The sequence below is a fragment of the Typopeltis vanoorti genome, chromosome 5 (assembly GCF_054136105.1).
Source record: "Typopeltis vanoorti isolate ZY-2024b chromosome 5, IOZ_Tvanoo_1.0, whole genome shotgun sequence".
Classification (NCBI taxonomy): domain Eukaryota; kingdom Metazoa; phylum Arthropoda; class Arachnida; order Uropygi; family Thelyphonidae; genus Typopeltis; species Typopeltis vanoorti.
The window spans coordinates 90,600,967-90,623,024 of NC_143553.1; the positions used below are offsets into that span (position 1 = coordinate 90,600,967).

Sequence of the window (22,058 nt, forward strand, 5' to 3'; positions counted from 1 at the left end):
AAGCTTAACGAATTTCGTTATAGAAAGAGACTTGGATTAAGTCTACCGTCGTTACAAATGAGGCATGACAGACAGCAAGTCTACTCTGTAAACTTTTTTTGAAAATTAGTCCAATACTTTGTCCATTCTTATCCAGCATATTAAGAATAAAGAGGAAAGAGAAGCAAACATTTCGCCAATGTCCTTTTCCTTTTTTTTTTTAAAATGTGACTCCCACCCAAGAAAGATTATAAACCTACAGTACATTAATACCGTGAATGGGTAAGGAGATTTTTTTGAAATTTTAAATTAATATTCTTGTATCGTTTATTTATTTTCTACATAATTCGGAAACTCTGTTCTAGAAACCAAATATGGAACTTTTTAAGTTCACAAGCTACAAGAAGGGACGTGGTCACACACCGGATGATCAAATTCATCTCCCACCAAAGACATCCACAAACATTCATGGCTGATTCGAACCCGTAGCCTGTTGGATGTAGAGCGAGTAGGCCAACCGGACCAGCACATGTTCCCTTTACAACTCTTAATGGAACATAACCAGAATTTTTAATGCTCAATTTATAGTTTTTGCAGGAAATATTTGAAAAGCTCCCCCTTTGTTCCTCTGATCAGTATTTAACGCAAGTGTTCATTCCGTAATCTTATTTCAATATTAATTTTTATGAGTAGTTTTATTAATTTTTAAACACTAGTTAAAATTGAATTGTTCAAATAATGAGCCAGCTAATGACCAAATTTTAATAATTAATATGTACTAACGAGCATGAACAACCAGTGTTTATTAATAGGAAGAAGGTAAAGAAATAAGAGCAATGTTATTAATGGAAAAATAATTAAAGCAACCAATACCAAGAGAAGAGAAAATTGAGGATCTTATAGAAACTACATACTCCATTAGGGCAATGTATTTCAACAAGAAGACATGGATATCATACATTAATCGTAGGTATAAAAGTACCTCTAGAGACAATCCGTCAGTATATCAGAACAGCATGAGAGCAGATGATAGTGACTTCCAGAGAAAGACTTCATCTGTTGTAGTCTTATCCGCACATCTGCGCGTCATCTTTTAAGGCGGCAGCGGCTTTAAAGTGTGACAGGAATAAAATGTTTCAGCTTTTTCCCCCTAGCCTGGAAGAAACAATAAATAAAAAAGACATGAAGCCATAAGAATAATTTTGGTCGAAAGACAGAGCCCAGTCGCATCTTCATATATAACCTATTTATAATATGTCGCCTATTTGCGATATCTACAAACAGGCAAGCTACAAGCATATGTCACCAATAATTTCATGACAGATTTCGGAGTGCTATTAGTCATCAACCAAAAATCTGTTGGAAGCACAGAATTTTGGCTGATGACCTATGATCGAGACGAATTCAAAATTTCTGTTAATCTACAATGACCCTAGGCTTAGATGTTGGAGAGTGTGAATCCAGTTTCAGTTACCTCTACAGCCCAAGCATAGCAGATTTGTAATGATCTAGAAAAAAATTTGTTGGAAGAAGACAACGTTTAGCAGTACCTCTGGCTATAGTATAACCAGATAAGCATACCTGTGATTTCTGTCCTCCTGTGATGGCCTCTGTCTACCTATCGATAACGGAGTTATCCAGGATGACAGTCTACCTAGTAGTAAAAACGTTTAATGGATTATGTAACAGCCAGTTCCAAAACGACCAGCCCATCATACTTCGGTATCTGAATGCTATCAGAATATTCTGGAAAGGCATATATGATAGCAGGAATAAGTGCGTATTCTTAATCTTTTATTTACAATATTTATTTTTAAAAGAGCATCCCAGATTCGAATTGTCGCTTTTTGATCTGCTTCTGGTTGTACCAAAGCATGTCAGGCCACTAGGATTTATTAGCGAGGCAACCAATCATCCTTTATTACTAAGGAGCTAACATATTTATTAATAGGAGAAAGTGTAAACAACCAATTTATTTACTCGACTATGTAGATATTTTTTTATTAGTAGAAAGAATTAAAAAGCATCTATGTTCATTAAACTGGTAAGAAGTGTAAATGAGCAAACTTATTCAAAGGTGGCAAGGATCAAGAAAGTATAAGTGATCAAGCTTATTTACTTCTCTCATTAATAAATATTGGTTCACACACTGACTGACCCATTTGATAAGCTTGGTTGTTTACACTTCCTTGCTCCTCTCTCCTTAAATGAAGAACATATAGCATCTTAAACCTTCAATGTCTTTGATATGCGACGAACCTTTATCAGGACTTTTCATCTGAAAGTGAGTTAATCGCTCTCTCATACGGGGGCAGTAGAGTTTTTACTTCCTGAACTAGGATTTTTTATCCTACAGAAACAAGCAAACCGGGACGAAGAAGACGCACAGTTGACAGCCATAATACACTATGCAAATAGGATTAATCGCCCTATCGGAATCTTAATTAGGTTTCAAAGAAGCCAAGTTACTTGACTGTGACAAGCTATTGATATATTTTACACTTTATTTCCCAGTTGCTTATCGTAAAATAAATCTCACGGGAGTTCTTAATTATATGCTGCCTTTTCAGAAATGCGAAACAGCATTTTCGGTTGATGTACCTGCAGTACAAAAAATGTTGTTACCTACCATTCGAAAACAGGATTTAGACCAAGGTCTAAATCCTGTTTGCGAAATGAGAAATCTTTAAAAGTGCAATTCGATCGAAAATCTGCAAGATTTCTTCTGCAGGAATTTCCGATAAATTTCTGTTTCCCAGAAGCAAAAACAGACAAACCGACCATAGAATACATGCAATTAACATGTGTAATATACTGAGCTCGACTTCAATTGCTTCGTTTGTCATTCCTTCTTAAAATCCTAGCATCGATTTTATCCTAAACTGAAATAATTGTTTCCTGGAAAAATAAAAAAAAATATTCCCCCTCCCCTTTTTAACGTTCTTTTCCAGCCCTTATCCACAATCAATGAGCCTTGACTTTATGGCTATAAGTTTGTATTTGACAAAACCTTTTTAATTAAGTTATTGTACCAGTTTCTTACTAAGCAATATAATTAAAGAAAGTCGTTTTAAATTCTCTAAAAATTCAGTCAAACCGCAAAATGCCTGCTGTTCGATGCTCTCTTAACTGTCTCCACATCAGTTAAGAGAAACTGAAATGCCCTCTGCTGTTAATTTATTTTAACCAAATTGCAGACATCATTCACTGATCATACTGTTTGGCATTCTTGTCTTCTTTAAAAAGATCATAAATCAATGAATAGAAATTAAACATTGTAATTAATCATTCAACCACCGTATAATAATATAAATTATTTATTGTTACTTTTGTATATATTTATTGTTATTTTTAAAAGTTCGTATTATTTGTTGAAACATAATATGAAAAGATATAATAACTGATAAAAGTAGTAAAAACTTAATTGTGGATGTAGTCGTATTTTTATTTTTATATAATTTCTTGCTAATTAAAATTTTAATATTCATTTAATTAACTTACGTTTTATTTTTCTATTATTAATCGATTCCATGGCTGCGCATTTATTATACATCGACATTATATTATCGACATTTTCAATACACAGGCTGTAAAGAAAAACTATTTTTCGTAAGCATATTTTACTGCATTTCTTGATAAATGGTGATTTTAATTTCAGTTGCATTTTCTGCATAAATAGTGATTTTTAACTATTATTTTAATTTTAACTAAATGCTGTTGTTTACCAGGATTTTAAAAAAAATGAGAATAACAGGCACAAATGGGGATTAATATACAGAAGTGGTAAAAATAACCCAGTTTTTTTTAGTAGAATGAACAAACAATTTTTTTAAGGAAGTGCGAAAACATCCAGAATTTATATAAATGGACAGAAGCAAAATAACCAGTAATTTTCAATAGGAGGCAAATGAATCAGTATTGTCAATAAAAGAAAACTAAGAATCGGTATTTATCAGAATAATGAAGTAAAACAATCTGTAGATGGAAGCAAAACAATCAGTATTTGATACAGGAAGCAAAACAATCAGTATTTGTTAACAAAAGGAGGAAAAATGATCAGTATTTGTTAACAGAATAAGGCAAAACAATCGGTATTTGTTAACAGAAGGAGTCAAAATAATAATATTACCGCTAAAAGGAGGCAAAGAATTGTTATTTATTAGTAGAATGAAGTAAAACAATCCGTAGGTGGAAGCAAAACAATCAGTACTTGTTAACAGAATAAGGCAAAACAATCGGTATTTGTTAACAGAAGGAGTCAAAATAATAATATTACCGCTAAAAGGAGGCAAAGAATTGTTATTTATTAGTATAATGAAGTAAAACAATCCGTAGGTGGAAGCCAAACAATCAGCATTTGTTAACAGAAGGAGGAATAACAATTCAGTATTTGTTAACAGGAGCCAAAATAATAATATTATCGCTAAAAGGAAGCAAAGAATTGTTATTTATTAGTATGATGAAGTAAAACAATCTGTAGGTGGAAGCAAAACAATCAGTACTTGTTAACAGAATGAGGTAAAATAATTAGTATTTGTTAACAGGGGGCAAAACAATCATTATTTTTAAAAGAAGGAGACAAAATAATCAGTATTTGTTTACAAAAGGAGACAAAATAATATATATTATCACTAGAAGAAAGCAAAGAATTGGTATTTATTAGTATAATGAAGTAAAATAATCGGTAGGTGGAAGCAAAACAATCAGTACTTGTTAACAGAATGAAGCAAAATAATCAGTATTTGTTAACAGAAGGAGGCAAAGTAATAATATTACCGCTAAAAGGTGACAAAGAATTGTTATTTATTAGTATAATGAAGTAAAAGAATCCGTAGGTGGAAGCAAAACAATCAGTACTTGTTAACAGAATGAAGTAAAATAATTAGTATTTATTAACAGGAACCAAAACAATAAGTATTTTTAATAGAAGGAGGAAAAATAATCAGTATTTGTTTACAAAAAGAGGCAAAATAATATATGTTATAACTACAAGGAAGCAAAGAATTTGTATTTATTAGTAGAATGAAGTAAAACGATCAGTAGGTGGAAACAAATCAATCAGTACTTGTTAACAGAATGAGGCAAAACAATCGGTATTTATTAACAGAAGGGGAGGCAAAATAATAATAGTATCGCTAAAATGATGCAAAGAATTGGTATTTATTAGTATAATGAAGTAAAACAATCCGTAGGTGGAAGCAAAACAGTCAATACTTGTTAACAGAATGAGGCAAAACAATCGGTATTTGTTAACAGAAGGAATCAAAATAATAATATTACCGCTAAAAGGAGGCAAAGAATTGTTATTTATTAGTATAATGAAGTAAAACAATCCGTAGGTGGAAGCAAAACAATCAGTACTTGTTAACAGAATGAGGTAAAATAATCAGTATTTGTTAACAGGAGGCAAAACAATCAGTATTTTTAATAGGAGGCAATATAATCAGTATTTTTTACAAAAGGAGCCAAAATAATATATATTACCACTAGAAGGAAGCAAAGAATTTGTATTTATTAGTATATTGAAGTAAAACAATCCGCAGGTGGAAACAAATCAATCAGTATTTTTTACAAAAGGAGGCAAAATAATATATATTACCACTAGAAGGAAGCAAAGAATTTGTATTTATTAGTATATTGAAGTAAAACAATCCGCAGGTGGAAACAAATCAATCAGTACTTGTTAACAGAATGAGGCAAAACAATCGGTATTTATTAACAGAAGGGGAGGCAAAATAATTATTTGTTAACAAAAGGAGGCAAAATAATAATATTATCGCTAAAATGATGCAAAGAATTGGTATTTATTAGTTGAATGAAGTAAAACAATCCGTAGTTGGAAGCAAAACAATTCAGTATTTGTTAACAGAGGGAGGCAAAATAATAATATTACCGCTGAAGGAAGGCAAAGAATTGGTATTTATTAGTAGAAGGAAGCAAAAGAACGATATTATCAACATTATCAAAGGTAACATAGGCTAGTGTTTATATCAATATAGGCCTTGCTTCCTTCTGTTGATAAATACTGAGGAAAAAACATGTTTATTTGTTTCTTATGTTCCTTATTATTTATTATCGGAAAGAGAGCAATGTTTAAAATAATAAACAAAAACTTCGAAGAAAAGCAGGAAAAAAAAAGAAAATTAAATAATTCTGGATCTTACTGAAATCTTAAGGCTAAGGTTAAAGAGAGATTTCTGAATAAAAGAATTACCTGTCTTAATCAATTGCATAATCTATTTTTTTATTCAGTTATCCTTTCGTAGATATGACCTATCGGCAAAGCGTAACAAAAGTCAATTGACTAGAAGGTATTCTATTTTTTCAAAAATTGATAAGTGCCTCACATTTACTTGCTCTTAATAAAGTACGTGCCCATTGAAGATACCTTCAACTCCACGTACTTAGAAAAGGGGAAAAAAATAATAACTATCGAACAGCAAAAGTCCCCAACTCTTACCATCTGGTAGGCTTACGCCCTCTGTGATTGTAGGAGATGGAGACTCAATTATAGCAGTGCTCAGACAATTTCATTTTAAGCTTTTGACAGGGCTTTTGGTTTCGCTTTTGTTGCACGCCACGCTCCCAATCCCCCCGTTCCATTTGCATTCACTAGCGACATATTACAGAGGCTATGAAATTCTATTAATAGTTGTACTATACTCAGTTCCGATACTCACTCTTTCTCTTCGGTGTCGGCATGCACAAAGGCAGTAATGCTATCGAATCCCACTCCTTCCTAATAAAACGCAAGGATGGCACGCTTCTCTCTCTGCTACCCTAGAAAATGAAATTTTCAGAAATCATAGGTCTGCAGCACCATTTAAATGCACAGTAAAATGTTTTTATTAAGAGCAGTGCTGTTAAAGAGACGCTTGTTTCTTCTCTCGCACAGGAATGGATTGAAATTAAATAAACCTTCTCTCGTGTTCTGGGTGATAAACGTTTCTGTTCACTTTTATGTTGCCCTAGCTTCCGCACATAAAACCACCAACAGAGAAGCGAGGGGTTTTCGTTTTTGTATTTTTTTTCTTCTCTTTCTCTCCCTATGCAACACTATCTCAGAGCTTCTGCCAAAACTATTCCCCAGGAAAGTATTAATTATTGATTTATTTTCGTTACCGTTTCCTCTAAGTGTATACACAGTAACAAATATCACAAAGTTAGTTTACATATTTTATGCTGATTTCTGTTTACAACCGTCGTTTCGAACTTTCTTAATGCTAAACGGGTAGGCAAATATGGTCTCTTTCTGCATAATAAATGAGACAAATAAAAATATTCGCGTGCAACACAACTATCTTCCATTATATCAAAGTGATAATCTTCAAATAAAAATGCCATAAAAGTTTCCACTCAGCTCAACAAGCACTTTCTCATTGGTGAAACGCGGAAATTAGGTTGGGGAGAAACTTAATTTCCTCCAAACGCAAGATCTAATTTTCCAGTATGCACTGAGTTACAATTTTATTGGACTCGCCTCCCTTTGGTGATTCTAATAAATTATCTTAAGCAGATGTTCGGTTTGAAAGAGCTAAAGGCTGTGTGTGCTATATGTTAGCGAGAGAAACGGAGGTTAGATAATAATCCTTGTCTGTTATTAAACAGTGCATGTTAAATGGTTTTTTCGTGTATTGCTATCGATACTTCTTGTAGGACCGATTTAACAGACAATTGTTTCGGACGTAGAGGACCAATTGCAGCATTATGTCGCATTAGTCTCCTCACTTGCTGATTCTCTTTGTCTCAACTCACATTTGCAGTTGAGTTGGATGTACGTTAGCAGTCTAAATACCGTTCTTCGGCGAAGTACAGATTCCCTTGCACACCAAAATCGCATTATCCATGCTAAAGGACAACTGTTTTAGCACAATAGTTGTCATTTAGCACTTTAACATTCAAATATATTTAGCTAGCATTGACAATGGCGACTGAATTGCTACTAAATCAGGTTTGTAGCACAGCTTGAAGAGAAACCCTTCGTAAGAGCTTGAAGATCTATGGTCGAATTACCTCATAGGTGTGATGAACATTTTTAGGCCTTTTTAAGTGAAGCCGAATACCTTTGTACCGCAGTCGGATGGATGACCTGATATGAATTCTTCGGTTATAAAAGTTTTGGGTTCGATTCTTGTTGTTGACGTGAGAGATACTTTTTTTTTGCGTAACCCTCTGGAAATGGCGTTTACATTCCTATCGTTAGGAAGCCGCGCCTGAAGAAAACCGTTTTAAGTTCGATTCTGGTTGTTGATTAGAGGAACTTTTTTTCTAGGCCGTTCTTCAGCTGCCTCTTGGATTAGTCGGTCTCTGGGTACGGGCAGGTAACTTTTTCACTCCCGAAAACTCGATTAACCCGCATTTTAACAAAATCGATCGTAGAATTCAGTTTTAGACAATAATGTATAGTGTTAAGACGAGAGACCACGAGATGGTAGCAGTTGACTGCCATACTCTCCAAATGTCTATTAAAATCACTAATAGTCTTATGCTAACTATCTATGATAGATAGAGGTAGCGATTAGCCCCAATCTTCAAAAGTTAAGGCTAAAGGCCGTTGCGTACTGCTTTGAGAGATAAAAAAGAGTGAGGACGTTTTTTTGTACCTAACAAAACAGCTAAATGAAACATGGCATCCTGAAAATCGTCTATGAGACTTCTATTGAAAATGATCGCTACCATGGACAACCATTGACATTGGGAACGAGACTACGGAAAAAGTAAGCGTTTCAATCAGTGCGAAATGATCAGACGATTGGTTGAATGCAAGATAGAAGAAAGGATTGAAATTTCAAATTCCATACGTTTTTGAGACTGAGTTGTATCCGAAAATCTTACTATGAAGCATTTCTGAGCCTCTCTAACCGCGTGATTTCGCTCTCTTCTATTTCTGTTGTTAGTTTTTTTTTTCCTAAGACAAAGGCGATTTTGGACATTCCCGAAAAAGGATTTCATATGTTCAGCAGTGAAGAAATGGCAGGCAAAGTGGATATCGATGACAGAACTCACAAACAAAATGAAAACTTATTTATATTTATGCAGCGCAATAAAAAATAATATACTGTTAATTTTATTTTTCTGTCGACGTTTATAATTAATTCAATTTATGTATAAAAATTGTATTCATGATTAATGTCATGGAGAAAATTTAACATGCGCTTGGCCTTTAACATTCAAAGTCAGGAGTTTCTTCGGGGAATTTTTTGATTTTCCGAGCTTTCAATGTTGTTTGGGATCCTTCTGAGGGAGGGTAACGACACTGATTACTTTCAACCCGCCATTAACACTGTTCTATGAGGAAGTCGTCACTTAACTTCATATATATCTCTTGTTACACATTTCCCCAACCATACCATCCTTTATTAATTCCTCATTGCTCCAGAGTTTATCAGTGAATTCAATTTCTTAAGCATTTACTAAATCACCATATTCCGTGGCTTCCAATATTTTCATGCTTCCGTGTAGTCAGCAGAAGAGGCACTTTTTCGCTTCCTCTGCTTTCAGATACGCACACTTTAGAATGTTATTCCACCTATCCAAAGGCAACTCCAGTGTGCGTATGTTTCTTGAAGTAAATCTAGCGCTTGCGTCCAGTGTTCTTGGGAATCGGTGTTCTTTCTCTTCAAGACCATATAAATGCAATGTCAGAATGCAACATTAAACTGTTAGCACAGATTCAAAGTACTTTTCAAATAATTTCGGAGATGAAACTTGCATTACAGCCTTAAATACACAATATTTTACTTTCATTAAAACTTAGGAAAGTATAAATAAGTCAACTACGAACATTTCCTATATTTCATTATACAGAACCCAGCAAACATTCCAATTCTTGCGGGTCTCCTATTCTAGAAAGAAAAGGACAGATGTTCTCGTTTCCGTATAGTGCGTCTATTGGGGGAGGGGAGTTAACGCTTAGTGTCAGGCCGTCCTCTTATCCTTGCTAATCTGCTGTGTTCTCTGGGCTGTTTGTTTCTGAAAGACAATAACAACAACACACACGCACAAAATCCGCCACCTCCCTATGAAAACGATTAACTTTCACCTGAAAAGTTCCATAAAGGTTCCTATTGTCGTCAGCGGGATTCGAACCCAGAGCTCTCGTTCTCGAGAGCGCTGGAACAAGATGTCTCTTTCCAGAGCTCTAGATGCTTTTGCGACCGCATTTGGAAGAGTAAAGTGTGCAAGTAAAACCGGGTTCCTCTCCTACAACAAGAAATCTCAATTGCAATAAATATGTAACTTGCTTATTTTAAATACAGAGGAATATCCGTTGGTTAAAAAGATTGAATTTATTATTTACTATAAAAAGAAATGAAGACTAAGGTACAGTATATCGTAAAATCTATATCATCTAAGAAGTTTACAGAATAATCGTAGGTTATGCGGAAGGTAACGAATATTACAGAGTTTTATGTCGAGGTGTTGCTCTACTGTTTCGCATAATTAAGCTCCTAAGAAACTGCACCACATCGCATCATCAATTTTAAGTGTGCTTCTAACAACAATCAATTATCCGTCGATCTGTGTTTAATCATTATAACAAATATTCTGCTTAAAAGAATTTTACTGAAATTGCGTGTGTGGGAATGTTACTAAGATCAGTGAAAGATTTCGATTTTAGTTTAAATCAGGCAAATTTTGGTATTTAAATTACCTAAAAGACACAAAATCGTGTAAAATTATGTATAATTTTATGCGATTTGAAAAAATAAAGCAATTGCTCTGATCGGAATTACTGATATGGCTACAATGAATCTAGGAGCAGGAAATGTATCTTTTATAGTAATAATAATAATAATAATGAGAAACACTTTTTGAAATGAATATAGAAATAAAACTACTAACCCGCTGGTCCAACGCTCATAATTCCGCATCCGATTCGTAGTCTCCTGCGATTGTTATAAAATGTTATCTATTTGGTCGTGAGCTGCAAACACCATTTTTGTCTTCAGTTATACGTTTCCTCTTGCGCTATATATCTCGGCGAGCTGTATAACAGTAAAATATAATTTAACACTAAAATATAATTTCATATCATTTTTTATTTTTCATTAACTTGAATGCGATCACATAATCGGTATATACTAGCTGCGCTGTTCCTACGAATTATTTTTATCCGATTTAAGTATTACAGTTGTCTGGTTTCAACAAAATTGAAATAAAAGCCGTAATCCTAAACAACAACAACTATATTCCACTGGCTAACTTATCATCACTTCTAAAACCCTTATAAAGATTTTTAGAGTCCTATACGGGATTCGAATCCAGATCTTTCCAGCCAAAGAGCATGGGAGATACCAACAGAGCTACTGAGGCTCAGCAACATTGGAGAATATCATATGATTGCACAACACACAGCTACATAGTGAAACCAACAATGTGTATCTTTCAAGTATTGTTATCACTGAAGCCTTGGAAACTTTTTTGTACAGCAACAACAACAAAAAAAACCTACATTATTAAATTCATTGTTAACCATATCTTCTCTCTCTTATGTGTGTGTGGACCCTGTGGCATGTAGTCATAGATTCTGTTTTCTCCCACGGCCAAATCTATATGGAACTTCAAATATTCGATCCTCAGATTCAGTAGTTGAACTCTATAAGAATGAATCATCGGCTGCGTTATTTCGGCTATGAAGAATGGCTGTTTTATAGGCGACTATTCCCGTTAACTGACTACTCTTTACTTGATGGTAGAGTATTGAAGTAATTTTTCAAATAAAGTTCCCCAAACCTAAATTTGGTGGGGATTTTTTAATCCTAACTATATAGCCAAAGGGTGAGGAACATGCAGCCACTGTTGTGACCCCTCACTGCGTTTGTTTTGTTCGCCTAAACACAAACGAATACAATTTTGATAACATAGTGAAATAAGTAAAAAATTATAGGATGAAATAAAGAAAAAATATAAATATAACAAAGATAAAATAAAGTTAAATCATTTTTAAACAGAATTTAAAGAAAACTTGGTTATTTGAGAATAGAAAACGATTCTCTTAGAACCGCTAATAATACTCCTTTTCTTTATTCCTTTCGGACTTTAACAGTCATACAGATAGTGCATACAGCCATCATTTTTATGACTAATAAAGTAAATGATCTAATTAATGCAGCGCATAACTTGAAAAACCTTTTTTACAGAATCCCTGACCCAAGAGCTGGAACGAGATCGCAGTTCTAGGCCGGAAGGAGACAAAGTTCACGGTAAGTGATACAAGTACAAAACGGACCTTTTGAGTGTAAAAATTGACCTTATAAGAATTCTTTAGAAGCCGTAGACCCCTCTTTTTTTCGTAGGGGAGGGGGAAGAGAAGGGGAGAAATAGGAATAAAAAATGTCATTTTTACCCTGAAGGGACGAAAACTTAAAACCACACTCACAACATGTAAACAAATGTCTTCAGGAGGAGCTCTTACCACAGCCACTTCCTTGGAGTACCCCTAAGTATTTTAAATGTCCGTTATCTCCTGTGTTTTGTTACAGTTTTCAAAAGACCTTTGTCCTTCTAGTTTGCCTTGAGTACCGCCTTCTTACTTACCCTTCCTGCGAAGATTTTTGCCCAACTTGGCCACTATTTTGTTTTCTATTTGGTAGATTTCCTTTCCAGAAAACCCCCTTAAGGTTATCAGACATAGATAAAGACTGTTATCAACTCACTGAGACGTTATATAGGTGAAACCCGGACTGTATACAAAGTGGAGTATTTTAATCATATTTTGACAGGCCAATAAATTACGGGACTTGTTCAACTAATCGCACAACTAATCGCTTATCAAAGCTCACAGTAAGGAGAAGCAGCAGTAATGAAAATTGACTTTAATTACTTGTAATTAGAACATACAGTTATGTGCTGTTATTATAAAGGCCAGTTTTCGACGCTAATTATAACTGGTATTTATCAGCCTTTGTTACAAATGGCAGTTATTTGTTAACGAGAACTGGTAGTTAGAAGATGATATTAGAACTAGAAATTAGCAATCGTCTTGTTCGCTTGTCGAATCATTTTTAAAGCCCCTTTTGCTTTATTAAGACATTTATTGAATGATAATCAGACTTCTATGACCTGTAACCAATTATCTACGATGTAAAATAACAGTGTTGAAAATACCTTGCACTAACATAACTAAATAATTATAAAATCTGATGAATAAGTTTCTACCGCGCTGCCTTCAGCGACTTTTAAAAGGTCGCGTCTCGTATTAAATTAAGAAGTAGAAAGTATCAGCCATTATTAGAAATGACACCTTCATCTATTATTAGAAAATGTAAAGAGCAACCGATAGATCTTGCAGACTTTTCAATTATTAGCACGTATAGCAGTAAGATGCCATTCATTATTGCTAACTTTCTCCTGAGCCCTGGTGGTTATTAGTTATTGAATCAAAGTCACTCGTTCCATTTTATAACGAATAATTTAGCGGGGATCTGAGTGGGACTTCTTATATGTAGAAGATTGGGGTTGTCTGCAATATTGTTTGTTTTTCTGCACTAGTAATGTGATTCACTAATCACATTATTAATCACTATCTTTCTCTTAAAAGAATCCCCGTTTAGCTTCTTTAATGAAAAATCATTCGCAATATATTTGAATTATGTGGTTTGTTCAACAAGAACATCCTATTTTAGTAGCAGCTGATTGGTTGCTTAGATTAGCCAAAGACAACTAATTGTTATGACCCAATTGTATTATGTCTATAGGCATAATATTCTCGTAATTCGCATTGTACTCATTTTGCCGGTTTTTATCATCTTGCATATGACTTGCATATTGTGGTTTTCTCTGTTTTAGACAGAAAACTACGCCGCTTCCATATGGATTAGCTAATTCGTCTTCAAATGAAATAACCTTATGAAGGCCCTCGCTTCCTATACCAGATTCGAAACGAGGTATTTTCCACCCATAGGACATTCGCTTTCCGCTGTTTTACGGGAGGAATTTAAAGTGGAATTTGTTTGCAATTAAAAGTATCTAGAATCCACAGTTTAAATATCATCATTTTACATTTTAAATTGTACTAACTGCATCGACTGATACTCACTAGTAACTAATCAGTTGCCATTAAATGTGGCTAGAATTACGGAACTCAACTATAAGAAAGCTACATTTGGTTATCATTTGAACAAGGAAATACAAAGTCCGTTATAATGATGACCGCTTATTGTTTATGTTTTTTTGTGATGAGTTTTATTAGTTGCACTGACAGTTTGAGAATGCTGCCAACTGTATAGAGAAAATAGTTAACAAATAGGCAAATTAAGTATGAGCAATTTTGTCATTTTTTAAAACTTATTTTGGTGCTTGAGGTTGTTTTCACACGGACCATCAACAGCTGGGAAACGTTTGGTTTAATTTCAGTCTTTTACCCTGATTGTGTATTTTATCAGAACGTTCTGTAACTCTACATTATTTTAAAAAATCTTCAGTTTAGGCAATTATCAGGTATTGAAGAAGCATAAAATACTCATAGTATTAACACCAATCAAGCGATTCATACTGTCTCATACGGAGGTGGGAGAGTGTCCCTCCCGGAAACTTGGGTTTTTTATCCTGCAAACGGGCCTCGTGAACACACAGTTCTACAGACATAAAATACCCTTAAAGGGAAGCAGCAAGATAATGACGAGCGCCTGCTGTATGAGACTCAGTCCATCTTGGACGGACGAGAACTGAATGGATAGCTCGAGTTGCCTTGGTATTGTTGCGAATCCAATGGATCGTTAACTTGAAAACCTGAAAGGTTTTCACCTTTCAGGTTTTCAAGTAGCACTACCGATGCAAATCGTGTTCAAGATGGAAGGGAAAAACTGTATTATTTTACTAGTAATATCATTAAATTCAGTTTTTTACCGCAAACATTAGTTTGACAAGTTTAGATGAGAACTATAAAGATATTGACCCTTTTAACACTCTTAAATATCCTGTTATGAATAAGAAACATATGCTTATATATAATGATGAAAACGTGGTATAAATTACATCAAGAAAATGCTAATACGTGATGTGTGTAGACTCGAATCCTTTTTTATTAAAGCTGAATAACAAAAGGTAACACGCACTTTCTGGTCTTTAAATGTGACCTCGTAGATCAGCTGGTGAGAAGACTTTAGAGTGCAATGAATCATTTGCATACTGTTGATGGTTGGCGTATTGTTTCCTACTCCAAATAAATTAGTCGGTCTTAAGCGATTGATCTTTCTTACTGACGAAGAAAATTTTTTCCGCCTAGAAACTTCAATTTTTCCCATCAAAACACAGACAAGCCGACCTACAGAACACACAATTTAGAGACACTATTCAAGAGGATTCTAAGTCTCCACTGTGTGAAGATAATCGAAAGAAACCGTTTCGGATAGTGTAGACTTTATTGCTCTTCAGAAGCCACACGCTAATTTTTGTGCAAATAATTTGTCCCATGGAGTTGTAATGTAGTTCCGTGTGTAGAGTAGGATTCCTAAACTGGCTCATAAACTCTTGATGGGAGTGTAATTAGTGAATCTTTGTATATTTAATATTTAATTTAAGATAAATTTATAAAATCAAAATATGGGTGCTGCTATTTTATCCATGATTTAGTAAATCATGGATAAAATAATTTTAGGTCGTTGATCTTTTTTTTTTTATTTTTTTTTTTATCAGTCTGGTTTTGTTATCTGCAGGAAATATTCTTAAAAAAAAAAAAAAAAAAAAAAGGAATTTTCGATTTTTTTTTTCAAAGTAGCAATTTGTAAAGCAATAACTTAAGCTACAATTATATAGCTGTCATCAAAAAGCTGAAAATTTCGTTTTCAATTGTTGCCATAGTTACACAGGCCAAAATACAGAAAAGATGCACTTCCCAGTAATGAGTGGAGTTTGTTTTCTTTCTTTGTTATGCGCATGAAGTACAGTACACCCATATCAAATAATAAATACTTAAAAATAATAAACCAACTGAATGAGAAATATGGATGTGAGTGAGAAGGTGAGGGAGCTAGTGCTGTTTTCGGCAAAAACTGCCGAATCATTTTGACACTCGTTCTTCTTGTCTGAGTATTGTAAGCTGCACATGCGAGGTGCCCTTTTTATGCCTTAGAAGTGAGCGGAGATTGGTTTTAATACATCGTCTGAATGAAAGTGCAATATTATTACTATTATGATTCCAAATTAAAACAGAAAGAAGAGGGGGGAGGGTGACTGTGCTGTCCATTTTAATGGCTTCCGTAGAAGAGCCACGTACCGAGAGCAAGCCAGGCTGCCGTAGCTGTTAACACAATCATTCATCCACTGACAGCAGCAAGTTTGGAGGAAAAGTTTGGAGAAGCAGATGAGACGCGGAATTTTGATCCGCTTTAATTAAGACGACGTGAAATATGTCCACCAGCGATGTGGTGGGCGATCACTAATTTTCTTTGCTGGCTCCATTGTTGATAACTCAATATTACATTGAATGAATTACCGGCCTTCCCTAATGGCGTCTGAGCGGAAATATTAAATACCGCGCCGCGCTACGTGGCGTTTGCGTTCCACGTTGCTCAGCAAAGTTAATGGATTTTGTCTTCTTTGATGAATTTCAACTCAAGGATGAACTAATTGCTTATGATCTGAATGGGCCAGCGGCTTTAATGGCGGCACCAGCTGCGGATGTTCCCAAAGCTACGTTTACAGAAAAACGATGACATCTCTGCTCTATCCACGTCATCTGCGGGCGCGTGTTTAATAACAAAGTTGCCTTCGCCATTCTAATGCGTCATTGCACTTCGATTAATTCCGTGACAGCGGCCTCTGGAGGTAAAAGCGGTAATTTCTTCCGGATTACAATTTCTCTTCTGTTCTGTCTCTTTTTAGCCTGCAATGAAACGCCTCCTACCACGCGCCTTACGAAAGCTTCTCCCCCCCCTTTAGGTAGACCATTATTTCCTCCCCCCCTTCCCCACACTTCTCCCTCCCCTCCCCCCTCCCCCTCTCCTCATCTCTACCAGCCCATACTTTTATTGATGGCTCTCCGACATCAAGCCAGGTACATGGAAGGTGCACGAGGACTCTATCCATCACACGGGAAGAGCTCCGCCACATCTGTTCGTGTCACGAGTCCAGCGTGTTTTCGAGCCACTCTCGTTGAAACGGTGACCATAACAACGGTAGTCATCACAGCCCTCGGCACCCTTACAACGAGAAGATGCTGGTGAAAAGGATGTTGCCGTAGAATGGGAAATGCTTCCTGCTGTTTTGCGGGAATTGATGATGGTTAATGGAAAGTTTTTTTTTTTTATATTATTATTGTTTTCTTTTTCTTTCCCGACTTAAAGTTCAATTTCTGACTCGAAGGTATACCGCACATCGAAGCAATCGTCGGCAAATAACAAAGATACTTTCACCATTGATGACGTGGATGGTAGTCGGGCGATTTATCTGATCTCTTTATCTTCGTCTTCTTACTGAACGAAAAGCCGTAGATTTATAAGAGAAAACACAATGATGCCGAAATGATAACAGAAATTTCTGTGCGGATTGGTCTCTTTATACTTGCCATTGCTCACCAAAAGGAAACAAAGATTCATTCGTGATTGAATGCTTGTTCCATCAATGGATACCAAGCTGCAGTTTCGTTGATAAAGAACTGCTAGCATTATTTAAAAGAACTTGAAAAGTTATTAAGATGTCCTAGAAATATATTAACTGTGCTTTGTGTAGGAAATCTCGATTGTTTGGAAATGGAATCCATTGGAGAAGACAGAGTGAACATGCACAGATAGATCTGATCAACAAATACCGTCAAAGATCTTATAATTGTACAATAACACAAAATCAAAGAAAAGTGCGGAGTTTCCGCTCGTTTCATATCGGAAACTACAACAGAGAAACAACATTCCAAATGACTTGACCACCTGTCCATTAGAAATCTCCAGTTGTTTCTGTAAAACAATCTGCTATTGCAGCTCTTTCTGATTCTCCACTAACGTACCTTTTACATCGTCAATTGTTGTCTTTATAACAATCGATCGAGTATTTAACAATAGGATATGTTTATTAACAACAAAAAAGAGAGTTCTTCTGCAGGTCTAGGATGTACTTTAAAATATTGTCGATCCTTTAAAAGTATGTTGCGGAAAAGTTAACAGAAATTGTTTTCTCTATTTCAATAATGGATGTATTCTGTTGTTCAGTCTTCTCAGAATAGGCGATAAAAAATTATGAAGAAGAAATTTTAGCAATGGAGAACAGTTACGCAAGAAATGTTTCTTGGTTATGTGTGACAATGATCAGACAGTTATTTCTTACGTCTACGCGGAAGTTTCTATATTTTGTCATCGTAACCAGCTCCGATGAGAAATGTGTGCAGAGCGGTTTTCTCCTATACCATTTTGCATTAATTAATTCTCAAAAGAGCCATAAATGACATTTAACCTGAATAGATAACTGGACGCGTTTTACTGTTAGAGTTGAACACAATCAGAGAGCTTCTGAAAAAGTTAATTGCAAATTAATCCATGTCATAATGTCTGGTAACTAGCAACGCTTGGGTCGATAGCAGAGTATTGATGACAGAGCTCATCAACCTCCGAAATTCTCAAAGACACACACACACACACACACACACACACACACACACACACACACACACACACACACACACACACACACACACACACACACACACACACAAATTTCTCTTAATATGGAACAACGCAATGAGCCCAAAGAAGAAATTGCATTCCTCTAACAGGTGCCAACATGACTTAGTTGCCACAAATATTCTTTGACTTGCCTGAAAGAAATTTGGCAGAAATGTTTCATCGTATAGGGATTCGATTCCTCTCTTCATATCTGTGTGATCCTCTTATGGCAACCATTTAGAAATCATTGCAAAAGAATAAAAACAACAAAAAAAAAAGTTAACATAGAATAAAGCAAGTGATGAGACTTTAGAATAAGGTGATAAATATTTCTTGTGCCTCACAAAATTTTGATTGATAGAAGCGTGAAAGTCTATTCTCTATCAATCTTCACGGATTGCATTTTCTCTTGCCTCATTCCAGCTTCATTTACTGTCCTTTTCTTGCCTCATTCTAGCTTCATTTGCTGCCTTTTCTTATGCCTTAGTCCAATTTCATGTATTGCCTATTCTTGTGCCTTAGTCCAGTTTCATTTATTGCCTATGCTTGTGCCTTGGTCCAGCTTTATTTACTGCCTATTATTTTGCCTTAGTCCAGCTTCATTTAATGCCTATTCTTGTGCCTTAGTCCAGCTTCATTTACTGTCCTTTTCTTGCCACATTCTAGCTTCATTTACTGCTATTTCTTGTGCATTCTTCTATTTCGTTCCATCTCGTTCCATCTCGTTCACTGCCTTTCCTTGTACCACTTCCAAACTTCGTTGACCGTCTCTTCTTGTATTCCTTCCCAATAATTACTGCCCTTTTCAGAGTAACAGTTCGGAAGGGACAGCAAAACAGACAGCAACGGAAGCATGTGCGCTATTCGTGTAGAACAGAATTCGAAAGCGCGTCTGTAGAAACATTATTATGTCGTACCTCATTCACGGAATATAGTTTTGCGAGCACGAACCAAGTCACGGTTGAAATGCACGTGACGATAGAATGTAGCGATATTCCAATAGTACAATTAACTAAGTAATCATTAGACGTAGCAAAAAGTCAGGCTCTGCATTCGAAAAGTGGGATTTTCAGGAATTTCGATGCGTTGTTGAAATAACTTGCACGGGATTACGGCCAGTATAATACCGTAATCCCGTTCATGATGCTTTGCCCTATTTAACAGGCTGCAGATGATTAATTAGTCCAAACAGCTATGGGAGCTCATATTAATTGTCCGATCATGGCAGACTTAATATGCTTAAGCCCTCGGTACACTATAAGCTACTAATAGCTGTGATTAACATAAAGGTTATATACAGCCTATAGAACAGCCGATTCAGCGAGACATAAGTAGCATTAGCAGTCCATACAGACATCCTTTCTAGGGCAAACATCGGCAGAGTGTAAATCATTCCCGGATGACAGGGCCACTTGGATTTTCCATCTTAAACTAGCAACTTGAGACTTAATAGCGCCCGAAAACTACTTCCTCCGAAAACACGTCGATTAGATGGGATTGTGGACAGATTTTTAATTATTTTTTTTTGTCGATTTCTTATTCAATATACATTAAGAAAGGATTTCTTAGAACTTCAAAACGCGTGGTAAGATATAAGAAGAGTTCACATCACTTCTGTAAAAATAAATAAATAAATAAATAAAATAAAATAAAATTGTTTGGGATTAATATTTAAAATTCTAAATGCTACAGCGGCTTTTATAAATTAATTTGAAACTATTTGATGTATAGGAAGTTTGGTTGGTTTTCCAAGCTGTTCCACTGTAAAAGAGCACGTGACATCGACAATATCTGTCTGCAGACTTAACAGATGAGTTTGTTTGTAAGATGAGTTTAGCTAGCTAAATGCGATAAAGTCGTTTTTTTTTTTTTTTCTCAACTCATTCGTCTCACTACCTTGATGAGTGCTTATGCACATGAAACTCAACTTCTCATTAGAAAAATAACCGTACCAGGCGTTTTAGTAACAAGTAACACGCTTACTCACCCGTATATACCCCCCCACACACACACACAGACACAGACTGACGGCCGAGCCAAAGTAGACTATCGCACATATTCAAGACAATAATGTCCTTGCGTAGCCCTATGTCTAATGACATCAAAATAATTTGAGCAGTTGACTTCCTTATGTATCTATTACAAATGAAAACCTACTTCTCATAGGTATATATTGGCTGTCATTTTTATAGCTGAGATTGTGAATCTTAGGTTCATGTTGCTTTTAATTTACTAAAAATGTTTTTTTTTTTTAGTTTTTTTTAGAATATATATATATATAAACAATATTTATTTTATGGAGCACTCTACTTTAACCATTTATTTTGGCTGTGATTGATTTATGATTATATCATAAAATGTAACTTAAACTATATTAGCAAAAAAAAAAAAAAAAGGATCTATTTCTATAATTAGTGAAAATGGAGAAACCTAGCTTGGTAATGTCTTGGATATCTCCGTATACTTATAGATATACGGATGCGGTATGAAAACTAGATTAATAACGGTGTAATATAAATTATCTTTAAATTCAGGATAAATAAAACTAGAAATATAAAATAGTAATCAATAAAAAAACAGATATAAAGTAAGATGAAACCGTAAGGCATAAAAACTGAGAAATATAGAAGTGTTGATTAAAAAAATGGTTATAAAATTAATGACTAAAACGAGAGATATAAAAGTAATAATCCAAAACCAAATTATAAAAATAATAGATAAAATCCAAGATGTAAAATATATTGAACTCAAGATAATAAATAAAATCCACTGACCGTTTTAATACTTACACTTTATGTATATTCCATAACACAAACCACTCAGCCAACGAACTTAACGTGCTTGTTGAGTTCGTCGTTCAGTACTTCTATATGCCGGTTTTTGTGTATTATTCTTTCATCTTACTTCATATCACAGCTTTGTATTTCTAGTTCTACTTATGTGTTGATAGGAATTGACTGTAGCGGTTCGTCAGTAAGATGAGAATATTCTGCACGTATCATGAATTATTAGATGTCATCTTTCAAGGATTATTTTATAATCACATTTATATTACACTGTAGATCTGAGAATTAAAATAAGAATATAATTTAAGAAATACAATGTGCCTACTGAATCAAGTGGGGAAGAAAGGAAGATATAACTCCCAATGCTCGCAAGTTAATGAAAAGTATAATGTCGTTAAACTTTCATACGAAATAACTTTTTAAACTGAAATAACTTATACGAGGCGATATGCCTTATATTGGAGTTTGCAAATGCATGCGATGTCTAACAAGTTTCTATAAGACTTCATAGTTCTTTCTATAAGACTTCATATATCTCTATAAGGTAAGTCACTTACAATGAGAAGATGCAATAATTATTTCAGAAAGTCGATTTGGAATCTCGAACAAGAATTTAAAAAGTATAAAGAAAACTTATTTGTATCAGCATCTGTATATATCCACCTTTAAAAAAGGTCACATATAACGAAAATCACGT

At 34.8% G+C, this 22,058-nt stretch overlaps 1 protein-coding gene across 1 annotated transcript in view; it reads left to right on the top strand.

The window, feature by feature from the left end:
- The window catches only part of LOC150106645 (dachshund homolog 1-like), a 237,271-nt gene that overhangs the window by 210,692 nt on the left and 4,521 nt on the right, over window positions 1–22,058 (top strand). Inside the window, exon 9 of the mRNA XM_090393448.1 lies at window positions 12,123–12,185. Coding sequence (XP_090249574.1) covers window positions 12,123–12,185 — 63 coding nt within the window. The remainder of the gene's footprint in view (window positions 1–12,122; window positions 12,186–22,058) is intronic.